Below are 15,635 nucleotides of genomic sequence, written 5' to 3'. Positions count from 1 at the left end.
CCTTTTACCTGCTCAGGTGTTTTTATTCAAAATTATTCTGTCATCATATTCATGAATACTTCAATCTATTCTTCATGTTCCTGATATTTTGGTGTTGGTCTCATCTGCTGACGTTGTCATAGTAATATTCTCGCCTACTGCCTGCTGTTATGAGTGAGTGATACCAGTTAATCACACTGTAAAATTGCATCCTTTTGCGTGTGAGAAATATTTGCTGTCTTTAACCACCTTCTAGCAGAAATGATAAATTACCGTATAGGGTACCTAAACTATGCAATTTTATCTGACGCATGCCATGCTCCGCATCTAGATTTGCTTTTCTATTGCACAAATCTTAGGCATTATGTAATTGAATCTCAATTTATCTTTTTGTTTCTCTTTGAAAATCTAAAAATGCCAAAACTACTCAATTGATACCTAACACACTCTGCTGTAGATAAGAAAGCACCTGTTGGATTTGTCACAAAAGAATGCCGAGCACCTGGAGGCAATTCAATCATCTATTATAACTAACTGTCTCATAGATGAAACACCTATGAACCATGGACAGGCAGGTGCTATATGTTGTTACTTCTGCTCCTGATACTAGATGCCTTATCGCAAATGCTAGTTCATTATTGCTGTGTATCTGATGATTGCTGTCGATACCTACCACTCTCTGCCCTACTAGTTGGCTGGTGTCAGATGCTATACTGGCATCTGACGAGTTGGAGTTTTTCATTGCTTCACCATGGAGATATCAGGCAAGATTACAAGGCGGTCATAGTTTTAGAAGTATAAGTAATCGACTGCCTTCCAGCTTTGCGGAATAATCTACATGTATAAATGGATCTCAGTGTTTGTCGTTCATGTGTCTACTTATAGCGATAGTTTTAGGTAAAAAAATCCGCTTCGCAATGGATTTGAACTCAAAACCTCCAGTTCAGTAGGCAGACATTCCATCTACTAGGCCAAGCATCCGCATTGCTATACAATGGAATAATTGTGGTCCTTCTAATTACATTGGTTAGAATATGCATGCTTGAAGTACTCGGAAAAAATACTATTGGTTACTTTCTGACTAGCACCCTTGAACATCATGATTGCGTGAGAGATCGTTATGCGTAACGTAATGATTATTAAGCTGGCTTCAAACATGACTCCTACTACAGTGGAACCTCGCTTCTCGAACGCTTCAGTTCTTGACCAATTCGGTTTTCAACCAAAAAAATTGAGATTTGTTCGTCTCAGATCTCTAACATAAATTCAGTTCTCGACCAAACCAGAGCATACGCATTAAAATTAAACGTTCGGAACAGCTCTGGAAACAGCATGAAGCATTTGTTAACAAAGGGAGAAGCAAGTTACGCTTCATAAATTATTTACAAAAAGAAAGGAACCATCTGGGACGACGTCCATCTACCTAAGAGATTTGCTAGAGAGACACCTCCTCCAGTCGAGTTACCCTAAGTTGTGAAAGTGTTAAAATAATGCTTTGCCGAAGTGGTTATCTTGGCTTGGAACGGATTGAAATTTGTATACATTAATTCTAATGGGAGTAATTGTTTCAGATCTCGAACAACTCAGTTTTCGAACAACCTTCTGGAACGGATTATGTTCAAGAACCGAGTTTCCACTGTATAGTAAAAATTTTGACGACCATAAATTACTAGCTTACGCTACTCAAATTTATTGGTTATTTTATTATCATTCGGACGTTCGGCTAATCTACTATAATAAGATCGGTGTTTCTTGACATTGAAAATTCTTGTGTGAGGGAACAGTTATAAGAGTGGATTGCCAGAAATTCATGCGTTATTAATGTTTATTACAGCTTATTTCATGTGAAAAAGCAGGCCTTCTGCAAGCAATGCTGGGCTCATTTGGCAATCTTAAAACTATCATGTCTCCTATAAATGCGCCATGATGGATCTGATTAGAAATTCAAGAATGTTCCTATGAATACATTAAGGACAATTTCCCTATAAGGAAAGTGTTCATATATTGTCGTCGTCAACGCAGTGTAGCAATTTGTGTTAACAATCCACGCAGGTTCTGCAGACTATCTTATTGAAAAGGAAAGAAATTGTGGGCAACACCAGGCTTAGTGCTAATCATTCACGTACATCGCCTGTGGTTTACTGCCACCAAATGTTTCATTGTTATTCTGTCGCTGCATTCCACAGATGTCTGAGGGGGCAATTCTCGGAAAACCAGGAAATGTCTGGTATGACAAATCTTATAACTCCATTTGGTTTGAAAATGGCACTACAGCATCTAACTGTGATGTAAGTACTTTACAGCAATAGTACAGTATAATGCTACGGAGTACTAATTACTAGTGACATCGTACATGTTACTAGTCAATATATTAATTATATTGGTTATTGTAATAGTACTATTTGTATTATTAATCCTTTCGGTACCGAAACCGACTACAGTGGACCACCGCCATATGACATTAATTCGTTTTAGTGTCGGCATCGTAAGGTGAACATGTCATATAGTGGGATATAGAAACCCATAGTGATTATGTAATACCCACTGGTGAAAACATGAAAATTTTATATACGTACTGTACATATATGTACAGTATGTATATAAAAATCTCGGTGTTTGTTTTTTTGTGTGCGTCTTTTGTTTTCATCCTTGTGTCCAGTTAGAGTGATTAAAATCTTGCATATAGAAATCCGCTTTGCAGGTGGTTTTTAGCTCGCGACATTCAAATTTCAAGACTACAACCAAGTGTACATAACTACTAGGCTAAGGTGTTCCTATCATTGCTAACGCTCTCACATATAGTTATATCCATATCGCGGTTGCACACACTAAATTTTTACTTTTTGTTATTAATTAAAATTATTTCTTACTATGGTTCTTTTTAGAAAAATTTTTAGGTTTTTTTTTCTCCATTGCCTATTTTTTAAAATTGTAGTTTTCAAATGAGTTGTTTCAATTTGGAGTGCGCCATTACACTTCTATTTCCGGTTTCGGTAAATCTGTAAAAGCTAAATACTTTTCGCGTGGACAATTGTATTATCTGGAGTAGGAGTTGCCTCGACATCCTCTCTCAGTAACTAGACAATTGCACTATCTTCGTAGAAAGAGCCTCTACATCTCTCTCCGTTTGGTCAGTTCAGACAAAGTGTCAGAAAAAGACAGTCTGATATCTCATTTTTACATTTGTACCAGTATTGAGAGGCACCGGTATCGTCCATCAACAAAACTTGGAAAACAACGAGCTTCTGCTGCAACAGTAAACCTTTTTTATACACACTATTCCGCGTACTCATTGTATATTTTTCCTCTTAATTTATTTGAACTGCACACAAACACTTTTCTCATGATATGAAGTTTAAAAGATAGAATGGTAACTGTTGTATATATGTTAAATGAAAATATGTCTTTTGTGCAAAGACTTTTTTATTACTGGGCAACGCCAGGTATTCAGCTGGTACATATAATATATATATATATATATATTGATAATATATATATTATATATATATATTTATAATATATATATAATATATGTATTTCCAAGACTTCCTTTACAATACTAAAGTTTCAAGCTTATGGCAGCCGTGACCTGTGTCTTCACTCCAGCTAGTTATTTCATTGTGACAACCTGGTTTACCTCTTGATACTACTGCTTGAACTTTAGTCCACCTCATCTTCCATAATTGTAAACCTTCTCTGTTGCAGCACGCTCCTATGGATGCGATGACAGAACTCAACCTCTCCTTCTATACCGACTGCAGAGTCATTGAATGTCAAGGTCTTTGGAATGTATGTAGGCAATGACGTTAGAAAGATCACCGGTCTTATTATACTAAATATTATTCATCAGAGCCAAAATGCAGTTGACTTACAACTGTTTTGTTTACATATTCGAAATCCAGAGAAAATGAAATAAATTTCCTACATAATTTATGGTTATAATATAATATATAATTTATGGTTATCGACTAAATTCACAATGAGTAATAATGAAGTGAATGAGAATTGTAGTCTTCCAATAAAAGATTCAGTTTTTTTCCCATACACCTTTGTATCTTTTTGGTCTATGCTCTCTCTTTTCTGTATATTGGTTACTGTGTTTTTGTTATTATAATAAGCTTATGTGTTCTACCAAATGTGGCTTCTTTGCTTCCCGGTTTCATTCATTTGGTTTTATCTAATGATAAAGGGACCAGAGGAGGACCTTTCTAAAGCTCCTGAATTCACGGAGCTGGAATTTGTGGTTGACGAACGGGTCAAAGACTGTATCCAGACCACTGAGCGAAAGTTCCTCCAATCTGTAAGTTGGTTTGCTTTTTTTGTTAGAGCCTAATCAGTTGCAGTATTTGATATTACTGTTCGGTTTTTTAGGTACGATTTAAATTAATGGTTTTCCTTCTGTCACTTTTAACAACGAGAGATTACAAATTGGCAATAAGTGGATTATCTACCTGCCCTGTTGATAGAAAACGAAGTACAATAAACCTACATGTATGTTTACACGAATGACTTTATAGGAAGCTATCCGAGTTTGTCCCACAGTACCCTGTGGGACAAACATGCAACAACAGTTGTGTAGAGTTGTCCTACCATAAATGTGGATTTAAGTAGAAAAATTCTTTGCAGACGAGACAAAGTAATCTTTTAGCTACGGTACACAATGATTACGATTTTGATTGGTTTACCGCAAGTCATGTGATCTAGGGCCATTTTTACTTAGTTCTCTCCAAATTTGAATTAATTGGTTAAGCACACCAGAATTGTAGAGCTGGAAACATCATAATAGAGCATTATAATGTAGTAGCATAAACTAGTGTAATTATATGTATGTAATTAATGATTAATGAAATGTAATTTTTTTGCACAAAGTGATGTAAATTTAATTGAATATTCCACCTAATTTTCACAGTCTGGGTACTTGGGGTTAAAAGGCGGTTTGCAATGAATTATTTTCTACATTTTCTCCTTATCTACCAGACTTTCTTAGCTGAACAGCCATGGCATATATGTAACTGTGTAACCATGGGTGGACCAGCTGTTTCCAGCAGTTGACTGGTGTTTTGATCACTGTACAAGGGCAATTGACTCTGATTTCCGGTAGTACGGTAGTTACGTAGATCATTTACTAAAGAAGAGCTGATGGAAGTTTAGTGTGTCGTGAAGGATCGTTCGTCAGGTGTAATAACTATTCCGTAATGATAATTATTTTGTGATGCCAACTGATTTGCACAGTTGTTAGAGCATCAGTCTGCCATGCCAAAAGTTGAGAGTTTGAATCTCGTATGATGCAGTCGTTTTTTCCCCACCTTCGGCGTTGAACGGACAGGGCTCTCATTATAGTAAATATTATGCAGTAATAAATACTGGCTTGGTTTAAATGAAGCCATAAAATAGATTAAAAACATGGAAATGAAGTATAAATGTATAAAAAAAATTAAAAAATAGAATGGTTAAACCTTAAGATTGTAAAATTAGCAAATTGTAAATTTGGTAGCAAAGTAAGAAAGCTGTGATTTTGCACTGATTGCTATTTCAACTAATTATAAATCATCTTCCCTTCTTCACTACATATAATGAGAACCATATCTGTCTATCTGTCCGTCCGTCTATCTGTCCGCCCGTCTATCTGTCCGCCCGTCTATCTGTCCGTCCGTCTATCTGTCCCGTCCATCTGAATCCATGTTGGGAGGTTTGAAAATGATGGCTTCATACGAGATTTGAACTCACAACATTCAGTTGAGTAGCTTGACGTTCTACCAACCGCGCTAATTGACTGCGTTACAACATTAGAAATTAATTTTATGTATTGTTATTACACCTGACGATATCAGGCATCAGACTAGAATGTCCCGGTGCTAGTTACTTGTAAAAGATTAAGAGAAATGAGGACCCAGCAGAGAACCATTAATATTCTGTGTGTTAGTTCATACATTGAATAATAGAAGGAAAATCACTCAACTTAATAAGGCGCCAGCATTTAAATCTAATTTTGCGGCTGACTGTAGAATTTCAATGCTTGATCAAGGTCGACAGTAAAGCCTGCTTATAGCTATTTAAATCCTTACTATAGTAAGAGAAGTGTCCATCCATCTGTTGGGAAGAACGATGGAGTTGTATGGAAAGCGAACTTGCGACTTCCATCATAGCAGCTCAGCGTGTTATCATTTACGCCAATCGATCACCCATTGGCATTACGGAATAATTGTATGTATAGATATTACACCTGATCATCACCAGACTGCCAGGGTTCTAGTAGGTATAACTCATCAAAGCTTACCAAATCATAGACACCTCATTGCATCCTGAATTTAGGTCCACACTTGTTAATCTCTGTCTAATTACTTGAGATAGAGGTCAAATATCTAAGCCAACCCATTTAAGCTAGCCTGTCTTCTTTGCAGGTTAGAAATGTAGAGATAATTAACCCATCATTTGGAGGGTTTGGAAAGGATCTGTTGAAGAAGCACAGGCTACACCCGGATACATTTGTACAAGTCTGCTTGCAGTATGGATACTACAAGCTGCATGGCAAGTAAGTAATTTTTATTGCTATCAAACAATGCTGACCAAGAAATCAAAGGCCGGATTGGTGATTCGTATTTGTGTGACTACTTTTGAGGTTATTCGCCCCTTATTCCAGTTGCAAATATGCCCGAATCATCGAAATACCATTGAGCTTTTTTTCATTTTCTTATTGTTGTTCAGGGTTGCTTTTAGTTCGTAGGTGTGATGTCTTTGTACATGTTTGTGCTTGGTAGACGTAGTGACAATGAAGATGTAGTTTAGTTGTGTGTATAAGTACTCCATTTCTCTAAAGAACTCCACTTATGAAAGGTGTGCGCAGATCAAGTTCAAGCTATGAACTGCTTCTAACAAAACTAAGCTGTTTATATAGATTGAAGCATATAAAGATGCTTCCATAAGTGGAGAGCTTGTTTCTATAACACTCATTATCAAGTTCATCATAAGCATGCATATAGTTTAGTAAGCAATGCACTGCATAAATGATATACACGTCTGTAGAGCTTGTAACTTGGTCAGATTTAGAAATGTGATGGGTCATTCTTTCCCAGGAGACTTCTTGTTTTTTAGACCAGCGCCTACTTACGAAACTGCAACCACTCGCAGATTTTATCAGGGTCGTACGGAAACTGTTCGCTCTTGTACAAATGAAGCACTCATGTTCTCTAAGGCTATGCTAGATCCTCTAGCATCTGTAAGTTAAAGGCTTGCCTTGGTAACGATTTTGCACAAATATTTGCTGTGGTGTGCAAAGTAAACTAGATCCTCTTTGTTCCTTGAACAAATCTCTCAACCTCATTTATGATTTGTTGTTCTTTGTTTTTAGTAAACAAACATAAATTGTGTACCAATAGATTCAAAGTCTTTCCAATAATCAGAATATCCCATCAAATAATGGGTAGCATCGACCCAAATCAGATTAGATGCGGTTTCTCGGATTAATGTAATGGAAATGATAGGATTACATGTCATAGGTTGTCAGATGTAATAGCTATTCGTACATCTATTCTATAATATTGATCGGTGCAGATGGCAGTGTGCCGGGCTGCTATGCAGAAATTTCTGAGCTGGAATCCTATACTTCCGCCATGGCTTCCAACAGACACGCGGACGAACAGACGCGTTTTATTTTATATTTACTCTGACCCTTTTGCAAGAAAACCCATCATGTTCACCAATCAAATCAATGTTTTACTTTTGTTTAAGCATTTCCTAGATTTTAAATCACTTTCTGTTTCAGTGTAGAACAAAATTACTTCCTTATGTTCATTTGGCGTTGCACTCTTTTGCCATAAGCGTTTACTTTTTTTTACTAATTATCTTCTTATGAATCATATTTTTAAACACTTCATCTATGTCATAATAATTTTTTACTAGTACCCTGGTTGACTGTTGTGTCGTGAGAAATTGTCATGTGTGCCAATAAAGCAGAGAGAATAAGTATGTGCACAACTATTCCTAAGTACCAGAAAGTGGTAGAGTGTCAGTCTGCCAAGCTGAATGTTGGGAGTTTAAATTCTCACTTATTAAAATCCTTTAGCTCAACTCGTAACTGAAGAGCGTGACACACAGCGAGCAAACACAAGCTAACATCTATATACAATACATGTATATATTTCTCTAAGTTTGTGTATGTGTATGTCCAGCTATAGCTATTAAAATCTAAAAGCCAAAATCTAAAAGCTAGCTTAAAAAAGCAATGAAGAATCCGTACCGCAGACGATTTGATGTTGAGCCCTCCCGTTGGCCATTCCAATTGCTTACCAATTAAGCCACACGTTGTTATGTCGGTGCTCTCGGTTACGGCGCAACATCGCAGAGAGCAGCAGCGTAATTTTATGCTTACTCAACTGTGAGAGCAAGTAGTTAGCTCTTATTAGTAAGCTTAACAAATTATCTATTGGCAATGTGCCAGGCTAATGGCAAGTGGCAGACAACTACATTAACTCTCATTGTTTATAACGTGGACCTATTACCTATACTTATTCACTAATAGGTCTATTAACTATAGGTTAATAGTCCTATTAGTTAATAGTCCTATTAGTTAATAGTCCTATTAGTTAATAGGCCTATGGTTTATAAGCTGATTGTTAATACCCGAGCAACGCCAGTGATTCTACTAGTATTAATATATAGATGACGTTGTTTCATTCAGTCACGCTATGCAGTCTATGCTAATTTCCCATGATGCACTGTAGTTATGTTCATCTCTGTACCAGGCTACGCACAAGATACAACTTTTCAAGCAAGCTATGAACAAGCACCATTTGATGATGAAGGAATGCATGGATGGTCAGGGAGTAGACAGACATCTTCTTGGACTAAAAATTTTAGCCTTAGAAAATGGTATGAAATCTCCTGAAATATTTGAAGATCCAGCCTATGTGAAAAGGTCAGTTTAAGCTGAAGAATTCCTCAAAGGAACATTTCATTTTTACAGCTGCAAGTGCTTACACTTTCCTTAGAGTCGTCTGTCTTCCTCTTTTGGCTGAGCACCCATAGGAGCTTGTTTATTAGGGGCTATTTGGAGCAGATAACCTCCACATATCTCAATAGTAACGTTATGTTAAACCGGCTTTGTTTTCTGAAATTTGTACCACTTTTGGTTAATTCTGGACAAATAGAGTCCATTCAGTGCAAGAGAAATGGTTTTAACATACAATCACTTGAACACAAAAGATCTTCAACACAAAATGGCTTTAACACAAAATGGCTTCCATACAAAGTGGAAGCCACAGAATGGCTTCAATACAAAATGGCTACAACATAAAATTGATTCTTATTTCAGTTAACTATCTAAAAAGTGATTAGAACTTATTATAAATTGCTTGTCAAATGGTTTAAAAAAACTGCATTCTGATTGCAAGCATTGTAGCTAAGTTTGATTTATAGGAAAAAGGGTTTGATAAAGGGCATCATCTCTTGTCATGCTGATTGAAAATTTAAGAAAATTGTCTTCAAAATTACCAGACATTCCCTCTATACAAGTAGATAACATTCCTACTGTTTCTCCATTTTTGACAATAATTTTAGTTTTGGTCTAATGACCAACATAAACATCAAAATTTCATTTTTCTTATTAAAAGCTGATAAAAGATTATTTTATATGAGAGAAAACATGCATCACAAACTTTACGATACTTCTTTGATGATCTGCGTTGTTTCAAGAAGAATGTAAGGTTTCCATGTTTGACATCGATTGCGTGTAGCAAAACTTTTACAAAAAATTCATTCATTTCTATTTAAATAAATGATAGTAGAATGGTGTGCTAGCAGAGCATATATGAACTAAAAGGGGTTTTGCGACATTTATTAAGATTTATCGCCGGCGTGTGTTGACTTAGATCGTCTCAAATTTAAAATTAAAAAGTGGAGGATTCGCATGATTTTGCCAGATTGATATGATTACAGAAATGGTTCTATTTATCAAGAACTAGCGATTCTGCGAACTAGCAAGAGAATGAATATTGACCCATTATGTTATGAACATTGACCCAAAAATTTAATTTTAGGTTTGTCGAGAGAAATTACACGCAACACAAAAATGATTAAGCTTGGTATTTTGAACATGCATGTTTTGTTGCAAAATAAACTCCAGCTAAAAGCCAAACTCCAAAATGCAGCAGGTTTTTTCATAATCTACGAGACAGATGATACGCTGAAGTGCAACAAATATACTTCATGCATACGAGTATCATTTTTAAATTTTTAGCCTGTGTTCAACAGCCCATGTCGGCATAAGCGTTTGTAGAACTATTGAAATGTAAAAGATATTTAGAAGTAGCATCAGATAATCATATTTTAACTCTATCGCTATGAAGTTAATTTTTTTTCTGGACAATTAACTATTTAGTTGTGCCTAATTTTTTACAATGGCACAAATAATTTGTCATAACTTTTGAACCACGTGGTCTATGAAAAATACATGTGTATTGAAGCCAAATCAATCAGCATAAAATTTTGCATTGCTTGATGCCCTTGAAACTTCAAAGGTGTTGCAAAACGAGCTTTGACACTTTCTAATACTTTTCGCTGAGTAACCGCGAGTAACAAGTTTAGCGTGTTCCGAGTAGGACAAATTATCAATATTATTATAGCTTATGGCATTATTATTACTGCTAACAAGAAAAAAATCACTCTCTGTAGTACCTTTGTTTAATAAATAGTTATTACAAGTCCTTTGATGTACAATCTGTAAATCTTCGTAGCTGTAATGTGTCAGATACCGGTCATTGCGAAGAAAAAAATCACAGTAAAAAATACAAAGATTTTGCAGAGTATTAAGCTCAGGATGGACTGTAAACATGTTTTCTATTTGCTCAATGCAGGCATATGATTGTTTCCATTTATTCAAATACAGATACAATAGGTTAATTAACTACTCACTAATCAGAAACGCTTTGTACGAAGCCTACAAGAGCCACACCTCGCTGCCCTACAACAAACATACACCAACATTGTGCCCAGTCGGACTGCGCCGATCATACGAAGAGTTAATATCCTTGATACAAAGTCATCTTCATCTTTCTATTATCGTAAAATCTCTATTTGAATGCCATGGCGCTTTATTTTTCAATCCTTCTCCTATATTGACGCTTTATTAGAGGTGGGGGTCAAATAAAGGGTGGCGTTGTATTTTTTAAAAGGCTCATCAGATTTTCAGAAGATGAATTTAACCCTTTCACGGGCGAAACTAATGTCGCTTATATTTTGCACTCTCTTTCGGGCAGTGCGACATTAACCCTTTTGGATGTAAGAAATTTGCTAACTTCTAACTTGTCTAAGATCTCTAAATAAATATGCATGGGAAAGCTGATACATATTTCTACCAGTTGATATCTAATCCTTTCAATTAACCTACGATGATCTTATAATAATAATCTATCAAATGCTACAAATATATATTCAAGAACAAGTAACATAAACAAACCATGTTAATAATACATTCAGAACCCAAAATTAACATTTTTAAACCAAAAATATTAGCATCGTTTCCTTGACCAGTTGTATTCTTATTGCTGTTTTTGTTTGAAAAAATTTCATATTCTTCTGGCTGTTTACTACCTTTCAGTGTCTTCTGACTTCAACAACTTTTTTGCACAGCTGAGCTAGTTGATATTAGCTTCTAAACCATTTTTTAGCGGAGCAAAACTTTTACGCGATGCAATTTACACTTTTCAAGCAAATAAAGAGTAACCATGTGTAATCAAAACAGCCTCAAAATTTTCGTCTCAAAATATGTAGTAGCACAGATTCCATCGTAAATGCCCAAAACTTTTTGTGCATACATCGAAGTATCAAGACCGCGTTAAACAATGAACTGTTATTAGCCCGATATAATTACTAATTCTATTGTGTTACATTCAAAGTTTTAACGAAAAAACTGTAAAGACTTGGAGTTGGAAAATGGACTTAGATACGAACAGAAACAACAAACGAATTAATTGTTATTCGTGTAATCAAGTCATTATTAGTACGGTTTTGTGGACACTTCGACTTATCACTATTATGGATTCGACTTGCTAATATGGATTCATAAAAATTGAGTATGTCAAATAGTGGCGCTCAAATAAAGGCAGCGTTCAAATAGAGTCAGCATTCAAATAGAAGTGGCGCTCAAATAAAGGCAGCGTTCAAATAGAGTCAGCATTCAAATAGAAGTGGCGCTCAAATAGAAGTGGCATTTAATTAAAGGGTGACACTCTATTTTTTAACCCTTCTCCCATAGTGGTGTTCAAATAAAGGTTGCATTCAAATAAAGGTGGCATTTAAATACAGGTTTTATGGTACATATGAGTTGATCTCAACTTCCTGTTTTGTCTCACTCAATTCATCCATCTTGTTGTTATTACAGCGGGGGTAACGGCAACTTCAAGCTGTCTACCAGTTTTATAGGCTTTACCTCAGTTCATGGAGGAGTAGTTCCAATGTGCCCACAAGGATACGGTTTCTTCTACCGCATGGGACTCGAGAGGTCTGTTGAGGAATATTTCATTATATTACTAACTGAGCACTTCAGTAAATTCTATTAGAATGATTTCCCTGCTAATCTGTTAAAGATCCTGTTTGGACACTTTCAGATGAAGCAACGAAGTTTAGACCATTTTTTGGATAACTTAAGAGTTTCTACACATTCTGATGAAATGTATAGTTGACATTTAGTGTGGGTATTTTTTGGCTACACATAAACCCTATTTCAAGATGCATCAGGCTGAAAAGTAGATTGACCAATGAGAATTGGCCTCAGTTTTGTGAAGGTCAAATCGTTCTTGCTGGATTTTTAGTTTTCCTTATTGAAGTATCGTCTTGGCAACACAAATTTTTGATTTTGGTCTCAAGGAATGAGGTCAGCAAGAACTTTGTAATAGCTAGAAAAAAACATAGATCAGCATTTTATATAAACATGCGTTGTCAGCAGCTTGTCTGTTTTAACTATAAATCTAGCATGGGTAAGATTACTGTCAACTGCAGGTTTTTAATTTTCACCTCCGTCATGAGTCGATGATAAACAGTCATTTGTGCACAGAATTCTGCAATAACAACTTTAAGAAAAGTTTTAGTATTATTCGTTGGCAGAAAACAAGGCTAGGTTTAGATCGTCCCTCATTACAAAGCACTAGGAAACAAGGCTAAGTTCATGTCACCTCTTATTTCAGAATGGTTTTCTTCATCAGCTCCTGGAAGTCAGATGCCGACACGAGCTCTCTTAAACTTTACGAGTCTGTCAAAGATTCTATGGTAGAGGTCATTGAGTTGTTTACCACGCACAATGTATCAGCCATCTAGTGACCTTCAAGGGCTAGCGAGTCTATTGAAATACTTTTTAAATTTTTGTTGCCATCAATTTTTTATATTTGATTTTTATGATTTTCATTACAGTATATAGATCTTAGGATGATTAGTGTTAGAGGCGGCGACTATAAATTCTTAGCCAATCGCATGGCTCATACTTGAACACTAGTAGCAGGTAATTCTGATTTGTATTGTGGTTGTGATCAGCATCCCAAATCTGCAAATGTCAAAGCTTGTAGACTTTGTGGATCCAAAATCTGCAAATGACAGAGCTTGTAGACTTGTGGAAGTGTAACACTATGTTGTTGTATACAATAAATATTTTATGATTAGTTGGAGTGTTGCTAAGCTCCTGCTAATGGGAACAGCTTCCCTCCTTAAGCACTGACTTCTATATCAACGTCTGCTCTCTGATAGTTTTCTATGATTCTTCATCGGCCATCTTTGTATTTGTACTTTTTGCTGGCCTTTTAGTACTGCAGTTTTGTATTATTCAATTATTTGTTGTATTACATCTGCGTTTGTTTATTACATTTCAAAGGATGTTTTAGCCTACGATCAGGCCTTATAGTTATCATAGTGATGCCACTCTGATGTTTTATTCCGATATTAAAAACCAAGTTTTTCAAATTTTGTTTTCAGATTGTTTACCATCTGGTAAACATAAAATTTTTAAAGACTGCAAATCTTTCCGAAGATATGCTACTTTGTCATTGATTAGGCAGTTTCTTTCAAATTGAGACAAATTATTGTTAAGGAATTTGTCTTTAATTTAATTGGCTGATGAGCTCATTTTGCATGATGATTGACCAGTTCAGCCAAAAATTAAGCCATTTGGCTAATAACTGGCAGCTACCAGCTTTCTTAGTTTAATACTGTGTTTAGTCTAATACAGCTATAGCAATATGTTTGAAATATAAGTTGATCAGCACTGTTCCATTACATCCTTAAACTTCTGTATAGTTGTATCAGACCTTCTGTTGACAGGTGACCTGTGTGAAGCTAGTTATCTAGTAACAGCGCCACAAGTTGGTGTCACTGAAAGTCTAAATCAAACCATTTTCATTTCATTTTTGCTGTTTTGCTTTTACATTAATCTATTTTTGGGAAACATTTGTTTTGGCTAATTGTAAGTTACCTTCACAACATTTTGCATTCTGGTTTGCATGTGTATGTATAACCTTTCATTAGCATTTCCAAACATCAACAAAATTATGTTTTTTGTTACCTGCCAAAAAAACAGAATGAGATGACAGAAATCAATAATTATTGCGTCAGTTGAACAAAAGTGTTTTTAAAGTTGATAATCTAATAGTGTCGCGTAGGAGTCAGGATAGTGAATTGAAGGTTGTACTAACAGAAAGTTCATAAACTAAAACATGATGGTGGGTATGTATACCATGTTGGTGTCACAGAATAGAAAGCAATCTCTGGAAAGATAAATACAAATATGCTGGGTATGGTTTACTAGATTAGTGCGTGCTGGGTGCCGCAAGGTTTGGACTCTGTTGGTGTTGCCATACAAAACATTCAATACTTCATACCACATGGCGTAACGATGTATTTGCTTTAAGTGCGTTAAGTCACAACTTTTTGTAAGGTATCCTAGTTCTTGGTTATATATTAACAAACTTATTCTCTCACTATAAGTACCATGTCCAGTTATTGACTTGGTGAGGCGGTAACCTTGGCTCGCTACAACTTAAATGGGTGGCGTCCGTGTCATGTCTCCAAAGGGTGTTGAACCCACAATAAGGACAGCTGAACATCGAAGTTAGAAATATCACTAGTAGAGAATGCTGTGCTGGCCAAGTTGCCGGAAAAGGAGTGACAGTATGGTATAGACAGATTTAATATTTAAAAAGTTGAGACGCAATTTAAGATACAACAATACACATAAAGCACTCAGGCCAATAGATACTATTGTTGAGAGTTTAATATATTTAATATACAATGGCTGACTTTTGCTATTACTGTTCATTTTATTTGCCTGGTTATATTATCGCAGACACAATATTATATTTTGTATTGTATTATATACCATATTATATTTTGTAAACATTTTTGAACTCTGGCAAATTTATAAAACTAGGGTTCATATTCTTCTACCAGCTCCTAACCACGGACACTAAGCATGGTTTACTAGCTAAAGGTTAAACAACAACATGGCTGTTTGAGAAAAGCGCAAGCCTAAGTTTTATCTGATTCGCAGATCAACAGGACAACTGTTGCAATAGCTCTTGCGTCATTATCTTTATAGATAAACTCTAACAAAAGCATTAGGAGCAATATCACACTGTCTATCCTACAGTCCAAGAAGTTTTTATTACATATGTTTCATG

At 35.7% G+C, this 15,635-nt stretch overlaps 1 protein-coding gene across 1 annotated transcript in view; it reads left to right on the top strand.

The window, feature by feature from the left end:
* LOC137387208 (peroxisomal carnitine O-octanoyltransferase-like) overlaps positions 1–14,224 on the top strand; it is a 32,851-nt gene extending 18,627 nt beyond the window's left edge. The window contains exons 6-14 of the mRNA XM_068073546.1: positions 437–550; positions 2,166–2,267; positions 3,685–3,768; positions 4,169–4,279; positions 6,381–6,511; positions 7,072–7,195; positions 8,721–8,893; positions 12,356–12,475; positions 13,158–14,224. Coding sequence (XP_067929647.1) covers positions 437–550; positions 2,166–2,267; positions 3,685–3,768; positions 4,169–4,279; positions 6,381–6,511; positions 7,072–7,195; positions 8,721–8,893; positions 12,356–12,475; positions 13,158–13,287 — 1,089 coding nt within the window. The 3' untranslated portion in view covers positions 13,288–14,224. The remainder of the gene's footprint in view (positions 1–436; positions 551–2,165; positions 2,268–3,684; positions 3,769–4,168; positions 4,280–6,380; positions 6,512–7,071; positions 7,196–8,720; positions 8,894–12,355; positions 12,476–13,157) is intronic.
* Positions 14,225–15,635: the final 1,411 nt, after the last annotated feature.

This window comes from Watersipora subatra, chromosome 2, assembly GCF_963576615.1.
Source record: "Watersipora subatra chromosome 2, tzWatSuba1.1, whole genome shotgun sequence".
Taxonomy (NCBI): domain Eukaryota; kingdom Metazoa; phylum Bryozoa; class Gymnolaemata; order Cheilostomatida; family Watersiporidae; genus Watersipora; species Watersipora subatra.
This window is presented reverse-complemented; position numbering and strand designations above follow the sequence as displayed.